Source organism: Pleurodeles waltl, chromosome 11, assembly GCF_031143425.1.
Source record: "Pleurodeles waltl isolate 20211129_DDA chromosome 11, aPleWal1.hap1.20221129, whole genome shotgun sequence".
NCBI classification, from domain to species: Eukaryota; Metazoa; Chordata; class Amphibia; order Caudata; family Salamandridae; genus Pleurodeles; species Pleurodeles waltl.
Genome location: NC_090450.1, coordinates 604,671,312 through 604,681,370, shown reverse-complemented (window position 1 = coordinate 604,681,370; position 10,059 = coordinate 604,671,312). Strand labels below are relative to the sequence as shown.

At 45.4% G+C, this 10,059-nt stretch overlaps 1 protein-coding gene across 1 annotated transcript; it reads right to left on the bottom strand.

The window, feature by feature from the left end:
- Nucleotides 1-6,644: 6,644 nt before the first annotated feature.
- Nucleotides 6,645-9,768, bottom strand: TCIM (transcriptional and immune response regulator). Its single transcript, XM_069214116.1, has one exon. The coding sequence runs from the start codon at nucleotides 8,010-8,012 to the stop codon at nucleotides 7,692-7,694; it is 321 nt and encodes a 106-aa protein (XP_069070217.1). The 5' UTR covers nucleotides 8,013-9,768; the 3' UTR covers nucleotides 6,645-7,691.
- Nucleotides 9,769-10,059: the final 291 nt, after the last annotated feature.

Genomic DNA, 10,059 nt, shown 5'->3' with positions numbered 1-10,059 from the left:
ACAATTTGGCCCCCCAGGGAGCGACCCTTGCTGAAGGGGTCACTCCCTAAACATAAAACAAAAAAAAATCAACAACAAAAAATCCCTGGTGTCTAGGGGTTTTCTTCCCCCCTGAGGGCAGATCAACCTATGTATATTAGGCCGATCTGCCCCCAGGGGGAAAGAAATGGCCTAAAAAATATTTGCCCCCCTGGGAAGCGGCCCTTACCCAAGGGGCCACTCCCCTTATATGTAAGTATGTGATAAAAAAAATACCCTGGTGTCTAGTTGTTTCTGTCTCCCCGGGGGCAGAAATGACCTAGAAACAATTTGGCCCTCCAGAGAGTGACAATTAACCATTATGTCCATGGCGTGCAAGGGGTTAGGAAATGTCGCTGTAAATTTAAAAAAGATTCCAAACTGGTACATAGAATGTTGAAAGTATTGGATTGAGAGAGTCACATGGGAGGAAATGTATTATAAATAGGAAAGTGGCAAAGTTAGGAGCGGGGACACCCACGTTTGAAACACTGCCTCCCTATTTGAAGTAGGTGTTTGATCTTGTTTAATTCAATTCATATGGTGATTCCCTTAATTCTAAAAAATAAGGTGCTTTCAAATGATTCAGTTTTGGGTTTGTATCATATGCCTTGGTGATATTCTGTGATATATTGTTTGTTACTAAAACCATAAAAATGCAACAAAATGTATTCATTCATATTGTGGCAAGGCAAAAACCTCCTTACACCTTCCTTACATTTTCACTGATAGTGGGCCAGTCTAAGGCTCTCACAACATTCACAATACTCCTAAAGTGTCAAGGCTGCAAGTGCGATCTTATAAGCAGTGTTTTTTGAGCCAGTGGTTGCCAGTGGGGCCCACCAGCACTCACTTTTGTGGACCAACCCTTACTTATTTTTCCTCATCAGACATTAATCGTGAGCAAAAGAGGGAAAAACGCACAAAGGGGAAGGTGGTAGGAAAAGAAAGGCTGAAAACGTTCACAAAATGAGAAAGCAGGAACCTGCACAAGTGAGAAAAAAGGGCGGGGAGTGTCTGATAGCAGTCTTGGCTTACAAGGGGGGAACAGGCAGGGCGGCGCATTGCGAGATGTCAAATAAAAATAATAATCTTTTTTTTAAATTATCTTTCTTGCGGCCTCCATTGCGCCGCTCCTTGGTCCTGACAGCAGCCACAGGCTCCTAGTCTGCCCTGCAGCCAACCCCAACACTGCTTTCATGCTGTTGGCAGCATGAAAGCAGCATTAGAATTGGCCGAAGTGCCCTAGCTTGGTGCTCTGAGGCAGAGAGGGAGCCTGCCTGCTCTCTCTAACCTGACAACACAGTGCCGGGTTGGAGAGAGCCCAGTGTGCACGTGTGCCCGAGACGGCCAGCCAAACACACATGTGCCCCTCCATCCCTTTTACAATAAAACAATAATAAACATAGTTTATTATCACTTTATTAGTAAGAGGTTTGCAGCTGCTGCTGCTGATGGGGGTGTGATGCTCCTTAGCCATAGCGTAGGAGCTACCATTGTCTGATAGTGGATGGAAGAGTCATGAGGTTGATTCAAAACTATGAATCCTTGGCATTTGGGGCATTGACATTTAAAGTACCGGCTGTGGTTTCTGGGCAGAGCTTTGGGCACCAGCACGCATTCTATTGTAAATTAAGCACTGATTACATATAATGGCAGCTGAAGCAAGAATGTTTCACTGAAATCAGCTTGTTTAGGTGGAAAGTGAAGGTACTTGGCAGATGTAGAAACATTCCTAATGCACTTCATGTGACCCAGCCCCTTACTGGCAACACCTCAGATCTCAACAATAACTCTGCCCTCTGCTGTCTGCATAACTCAAAATGAGTTCCATCTAGGACTGGCACCCCGATTCGGAAACTGTGAGGGCAATGAAGAGGAATGGGGTTACCTAGTGTCTCCCAGGAGTTATAGACCCAGCTCTGGGCATGGAAGATGCCTTACTAGTTGTTTCTTGGGGGGGTGCACCTGAGTATTTCATCTCTTCAGCTATCTTCACCTCACCTCTCTTTCTTTCAAGCTCACCCTCCTATCTCTTCGCCTCACCCTCTGTATCACCTGTTCTCCCACCCCTTCACCTCAGATGTATCCCCTGACCCTTTTCCCCACCCTCTTCACCTCACCCTCCTCTCTCTTCATCTCACTCTCCTATCTCTTCACCTCACTCTTCTGTCTCCACCTCATGTTTCTCTCTCCACCCTATCCTACATGCTCTCTGCTTCACCCTCTCTGCCTTCCTGACTTACCCTTCATCTTCTCTCCATCCCACTAGCCTTCCTCCTCTTAATAACTATCCTCCCTCACTCTACAGCTCTCTATTCCCAACTCTTCTTCTGATTACCCTCCCTTCTCTCTGCTTCATCTTTTTTTCTCCACCTCACCCTTCTTTTTCTACCTCATCCTCCTCACTCTCTACCTCTGTCTTTCAGACTTACCCTCCTCCTTATATCCTCCACATTTTCTTCCCTCTCTCGTCCCTCTATCTCCCTCTAACTATCCTATTATGCTCCCTTCTCCCTGCTTCACCTTATCTTTTATCCACCTCATCCTCCTCTTTCTCCACCTGACCTCTGACTCACTAAACCGCCGCCCTTTTCTGTCAGACTCTTCTTCACTGTCACTGTATATAGGGTTACCAGTTTTGTGTTGTAAAGGAGGTTTGGACTGCTACTGCAGAAGCAGATGCACGTGTAGTTGTGTGGGTGAGCAGGTGTGCATAATCGGACCTTGCACTCCTGTTGCTCTATACATGTTCCTCACTAGCAGCTTTCAACATTTGAACAATTGTGACACCAAGCCATGTATTATATATAGTGTGCTCATGGACATGCACGAGAGCTAGAAAGTCCCGCGGATCATATGTATTGTAAAGCAACAATAAAATGCTGTGCAACTTTTTAAGGTGTGTATAGTTCCTGCAGCAGTACATGTACTCAAAGAAGGTGTGATAACAACTTGAATAGCAAACAAGGCTGGCAATCTGAGCAGAAATTACTAAACATCAAATATGGGTCTGTATCTACCCATCGCCTTCTATACGTTGGCACCCATTACCCACCTACTCTTCTCTTATCAACCCTCTCTATCATATTTCTTCTCTCATCTTCATCTCACTTCTTTACTCTCATTTCATAGACTTCTTTCCTTATTCTTTTGTCTTATTCTTCCTCTTCTTCTTCTGTAATATCATCCTTTCTATCCTCATGCTCTCCTATAATCACCTTTCATTTCTCATCTCTGTATCCCATCTCCAAATCCTCTATTCAAAAAGCTAGAATCGTTGACTGCGTCTGCGGCCCTTTGAAGCAACATTTGTGAGAATTTTGGCCCTACCTTTTTCAGGGCTTCCAATATAAAGGACGACACCACATTCACATCTGTGAGTTAATTGACAGGGAACAACATTTAGTGATGTCAGTTATCTGCGCTACCTTTCAAAATTCCCCAAAACATTACATTTATTTGAAGCCCAAATACGTTTGTTCAGCTGGAACAGTGACACCTTGCAGCTCAGAATTGTTATATCAATGGCAGGACATAAATGTTATTCACAACGCTTGCTGTCTCACTCTTGTGTTGGAAATGAAAGACTGGGTTGCAAAATTTGAACTTTTAAAGGCCACAGTTTGTAGGGACATCTGAGCTGCAACTGCATTAGCACACTATATTTTCTGTTTAGGACAAGAGGAGTTACAGCAGTGCTGTGATCCATTTCCGTCTACTCATGCATTTAAAAGAGAGAATTTGTTGGAGGGCAATGAATACATATTCACCACTGCCCTAAAGTAAGGTGTTTGTGTGTTATGCTTCTTCTAACTATAGTAGTATGTTCCGCATTCTGCAAGTGCCTCAGGAAAATGAGAGCAGGCAGGAAAGAGGCAGAGTGTGTTGTACCGTGGCAGCATGTATTACCAGTGCTGCCACAGGAGAGCATCAAGTTCTCTTCTTTGCATAATGGGAAATTGCACTGCTCCTGCTGTATCGGTGTTCAGCATTGGTGAAATTTTTCAAAAATATTTTCCCTTCAGAAAAGTCAAAACCTGTGGCAATTGCAGGGTTTTTATATAGTGCCCCAATTTAAGAATAGCACCATAGCAGGAAGAAAATAAAACAAACCACAACTAATATGTGTGTGTATGTGTGCGTATGTGTTTGTGTATCTGATACGAATTTGATATTTCAAGAAACGTAACTGAAATGTCAAAATCCTTTCAGATTGTGTCTGCCATATGGCGTCTCTTAAGTACTGTGTTAATGGAGCTAGTTAGTGGTCTCTTTAAATGTAAAGGAGTGTCACATGTACTTCCACTGTTCACATGTGCAAAACTGTCATAAACCCCACTGATGTCACACCTATCCAAGTCACTTCAAATAGGCCAAGGTATAAAGTTAAACAATTACGCTGAGAAAACGAGGCAGCAGACACGTGGGTCATTACCAAAAGCAGCATATTATGTATTTCTAATTGTAAATGACATCTTGAGAAGGCCACGGAGCTACATTGGGAAGGCCTGGGACAGCTGCAGACCCACCCCTCCCCCACCCCCCCACCCCCGAACCGGGCGTGGTGCCATCCCTCCTGAAATATATGTACTGTGGCCTCTGAAATGACAGATCTCCAGCAACTCTGCTCAGCTATAAGCATGCAACCTGAAAAAGACCTCAGGATTTCTGTACAGCTGGCAGCATCTGGCAACCTCAGTTTAAAAGCGGTTCCATCCTGCTGTTCATGTTCTAAGATATCAGGTCCAGTGTTAATCGTGTTTACCACAATTAATTACCGTCTACGGTTTCAAGGTATGATGACAGTGAGGTGACGGTCCATGTTACACAAGGTTGAACTCACCTTTCACGACGTTTTTTTTTTCACCTGTGGGCCTTCATGGGACCATAAAAACAGGCCTCATACTGGCCCTTTCAAGCTGGAGTATCTGGCAGTGCCAGACTGCCTAAAAGCTAGTTCAACACTGGTGTTACAGACTCTCAGTGTTGATGTTAGTGAGGTTCAACCCCTGCCACTCTTTGGCCTCTTCGTGTTAAATACAATGTTGTTGTGGCCTAATGCCAGTGTCTGCGGACTTTAATTAAATGTCACTCGGATTCTGGTCTCTTGTCAGTGCCTGGGACTTCTCATTTAATGATAATGGCGATCTATCCATTTACCAGTATTGGGTACTTATTCCTGACACTGTATTAAATATCTCTTCTAGCCTCCCCCATGGCCTTGTGGCCCATGCATCATCCCTTGTGTTATACTCACCTTGATTCCTGGGCTGGCCTGTTGCTTACTCGGTCTTCTTCTTGTATAGGGCGGTAATATTTCCACTGGGGCAGTATTTACCAGGTGCGGTATTATCAGTCCGTTGTAGAGTTCTGCACCGCAGTGTGGAGGATAGCACAATAATGCTGCATGTTTTTCCCTGTTCCAAAATGCCAAGCCTAGTATTTTATATATTTCCCACACAAATTCTCTAAGACTTTAAATGGAGATGTTTTTATGGGAAAAACAGTTATGTTACCGGCGGCAATAGATATAATCGCTCTTTAGGCACAGACTATCAATTTTGGTGAATCGTGATTAGTGGCCAGGGTGAGCTAATGTATGGAATATTTGTGTGAGTTCAAGTACTTTTGCCACCTAAAACTGATTCTAGGCATTTTGGTAGCATCTATCTTAAGCGGTGCTGCTACTAGGCTGTATCCAAACAGGTTTTGCTTTCAAACGCTGCAATTTTAAGGGCTTCAAAATAAACCATCATTAGGCATGTGCCGAGTTTTCAGAGTACAAAGTAAATTATGCCCCAGGTGTAACGTGAGAGAAACGATTAGAATGCAGGGGGGAAGGTCCAATGGCTTCCTTGATATAGCTGACTGGCAATTTCAGAATCCCATCAGTCATCGGTGTTAAACAAGCTTGATGTAGGGAAAAGTCGTGATGTATTTAGCGAATGTACACGTTCTGGCTAGGGAAAATCATAATGTTTTTAGTAAACAGAAACACACCATGGCTATTTCGTTGCTAGTCGTTTGATGACCGTAAACTTGTTCCCATTTTTGCTAAATAGTAAACGTGTCCTGCCATAGGGAAAAGTCATAATGTGCTTAGCAGATGTACACACATCCTGTGTATTCGTTGCTAGTCCTTTGTGAACCTGAACGTATTCGTGCTTTTGCTAAATAGTCAACATTTTATTTGCAGAACCTGCTATTTTGTATGTTAACGCACTCTTAGCTGGCGGTTTCAGATTGGGTTAATATTGTATGTGAGTGGACATATGCACGATTTCTCTTGGAACTTTGCGAACATTTTCCATCTCTAGTTACTACTGTTCCTATTATGTCACATTTGGCCGAGGCATATCTTTTCCACAATGATGCGGATTCGACACGTCTGGGCCATGTTTTTCTTTTTTTAGGCATTGACCAATAATGAAGAACATACTGCTTACAGACACCTGATTTTTTATATCAATGTGCTGCCTATGCAGCAAATTTATAAATGATCAGAGCCCCCCTCCCCCACATTCAAGTTAAACCTGACACACAGAATGAAACAAGCACAACAGAAATAATATGTACATGCAGACACTTGAAGCAAAAATAAAATGGGGAAGGCACGACGTGAATACATTATTATAATAATTTATTAGCTTTCCTTGGTCCACGCCAAGCGACATAAATTATACTTGATATGATTGCAGAATCTTCAAATACCAACACAGAACAACTTGTTTTGACTATCAAATACACCATCTTAAAGTCAAAACCGGCAGCTGCAAGACGTTTGCAACGGAAGAGTGAAAACATTCGCAAATAGATCTTCACAGTAAATTTGCTTCTTTCAGTTTCAGTTTTCATTATTTTTTGTTTCGTGCCAGCACTATGCTACACGATAAATACAACAAATCGCATCGTTGTGCTTCGCAAAAATAAGTTCGCTGAGTTAATGGAGGTCGTTTTCTTACGCAGCCTTTACGAGTGCAGTCTTTGTTATGCCTTCATGCCAGAGTCGTTGTGTCCAGTCACTGCAGCCGCTGTCACCAACAAGCAGCTTCTGAGATGTGGTGGCAGCGTTCACAGTTAGTGAGTCAAGAATGCGTCATCAGTCAATCAGTCATGCCCCCAGCTGCAGCTGGGGAGAGATGTTGAAGCCTCCTTATGAGGGCAGGTTGCTGTTTTTGCTAAATCGATTCGTTGCTTTGCATGCTTCAGCGCGCGCGCACTGCAGAGAAGTGTCTGTGCCACACGTCGCTGCTAGGCAAAGTATACACCTCTGTGCTGCATGCTGCTGTGCCCAGGCACTACATGGACGTCCCACATGCTGGGGCCAGGCACTGCATAAGTCTCTGAGCTGCATGCATCTGCTCTCGGGCTCTATCTGAAAGTCTCGGCTCTCCGTGTCGTTGTAACCCCAGCGCTGAACGTCTCTGTGCTCCATTCCTCTGCGCCCATGCCCTGACTGGACGTCTCGGCGTGGCGGGGAGCTGGAAGTCACGTGCCCTCTGTGCACAGACACTGCTCGGGTGCCTCTGTGCTGTCTGCATGTGCTGTGCGAACCGTCTGCTGAATTCCGCTGGGGTCTCACCCCAGCTGCTTGCATGCCAGATACAAAGCATTACGGGAATGCCGAACGGTCTCTGCTGTCTCTCGTCTTTCCTCCTTCTGGAAGCCTCTCAGATGAGTTTCAGGGAATGCTTGGCCATTTTCAAGAACTGGACCAGTTTGTCTCTGGTGCGCTGCTTCAGCGCCATCAGCGCCCTCGCCTTCTCGTCCACATCCTGCTCGATGTCGAAGATGATCTTAGCGCGCTCCTCGGCTTTCTTGTCACCAGACTTTTTGAAGAGCCGCTGAAGAGACTCCTCGTCGATGCGATCGAAGATGTTGGCCACGGCTTTCTTGCGCGCAGCCGTGTCGAAGTGGTAGCCGTGAATAGAAGGACTAACTCTCAGAGAAGTGGACATGGCGAAGAGACGTCGGCGGCTCTGTACTTTCATGTACTATCAGCGCTTGCTTGCGAGCTCCTCTGGCTGTAGAGGGATTTGTGAGCTTCACACCGGCTTTGACGGGATTTAAAGGCAGCCCAACGGCTCAAAGATCGAGTTACAGTGACGACATCAGGCCTGGGATCCGTTCCAGCCCAACACCCACCCTTCTAGAGGCTGCTGTTGCCAGCAAAAGATCCACCCTTTCGAACTTTTCCGAAAGTTATGAGCTGATCCGTTGAAGAGCGTTGCAGTGACGCGGGACTATTGTGCTCGCTTCATTGCTTTGCAAACAAAATAGAGACAATTATGAAGTTCTGATAATAGAACAAATGTTACACTGTTGCTTGAAATCCATAGGGCCATTGTTTAGTTCTTGTTCCATGTTCTCATTAATGTGTTTTCAATAATACTTAGCGCTGCTACCCCTAGCCCTTGAAGCGCGCGCGCTGGAGATCACAACAATACATTGCAAGCGACATAATGAGACACCTGGGACACCAATTGTGGGTATAATATGTCGCAAGTTTATTGATTACACAGGTTGGGTTAGCTTACGGGCGATCCCGGTGTCGGAGATGAGTTTGTTAAAGCTGGCCGACACCCATCCTGAGAAAGCTCGAGCTGTTCTGTCTGGTGTTCTTTGCACCATGTATATGGTGGCCCCTTATGCCCATATGCCTTCCTGGCAGGGGAGCACGCTAATGTGCTGTCCCCTCTATTGTCGCGCTTCGCGCGACGTGGCCAGCCGCAAATTCTATTCACTTTTGAAAGATAAAAGCTGTCCAATACAGCTGACCTATAGGATGCATAAGTGAGTTTGCAGATAACACACATATATTCTAGCCTTATTTTTGGATTTTGACCATGTCTATGTAGTGTATTAAAACATAAAATTGTGCTATTGATATCTGTTATGTGTTGGTTCTTAGTGCGTTCTTGAGAACGAAGGGGTACAAACATTCTGGAGATGACATCCCTTTCTCTCTGGAGTGGCTGGACGCTAGGTCGCGTTAAGGAATAAACTTTCAGTTGAACTTACCTTCGCTGTGAACCTCTTATCTTGTTCACATCAAACTTGGTGACAAGTGTTTTGGGAATCCAGCTACGCAACCTAGGTCAGCCCTGCTCATTACTTGGACCTGCTTTGCGTCACCGCTCGCGGTGGGGTGCAGGAGTGCCTTCTTCCAGTTTTTCAAGCGGGAGCAACTCTGATTCCCAGCTTGTTACTGCAGCTGGGGCAGCGTTTATTTCCTGTTGTTGCCATGCCGTGTGTCGATCCGGTGGTGTTTTATTGGTGTTCACACCTTGCCGGTCCGGCTCTAACGGACGCCTAGAGGTCTCTGGCGTTCTTCCTTGGAACCGCCGGTGTGACGAACAGCCAGTTGGTTTTCCTTTTGACCGCCAATATCGATTGGTGCACACTTTCTGGTGTATTTCCGGGGGAGCAGGCTGGTCACTTCAGTGAGTGCTCCCATTGGAGGAGGCGGATTTTGGGGGCGGCACCCCTCGAGCATAGAGGAGGAGAACGACACCAGAGAACGACATCTTCAGGCTGGCCACACTAGCAAGTGCTCCGATTGGAGGCTGGCCACACTAGTGAGTGCTCCGATTGGAGGAGGCGGATTTCGGGGGACGACACCTTCAGGCTGGCCACACTAGTGAGTGCTCTGATTGGAGGCTGGCCACACTAGCGAGTGCTCCGATTGGAGGAGGCGGATTTCGGGGGCGGTACCCCTGGAACAGTGAGGAAGAGGACGACATATCTTGTTTAAAAAAAAATAAAAGACAAAAAAGACGGTGTACTCTGAGAATTTCTACGAGACATTGGAGAGGAGTTAACACTTTCTGGGTGCTGGTGAGCAAGTGGTGTACTTCAGCCTAGAAAATAAGACACAGTGAGGGTTTTGGAGGAGCATATACTGTGCTCTTTATTTTAGTTTTGTGGATATTGTCTAGTGGTGGCACCGTACCCTGACATTGCTCTGTATTGTGTTGTATTTATATTGTATCCTTATTGCTTGTCTAAGTACTGTTATTATGGCTACTCACACCAATA

Coding starts and splice junctions, on each gene's coding strand:
- TCIM (XM_069214116.1), bottom strand. CDS start 8,012: ATGAAAGTACAGAGCCGCCGACGTCTCTTCGCCATGTCCACTTCTCTG.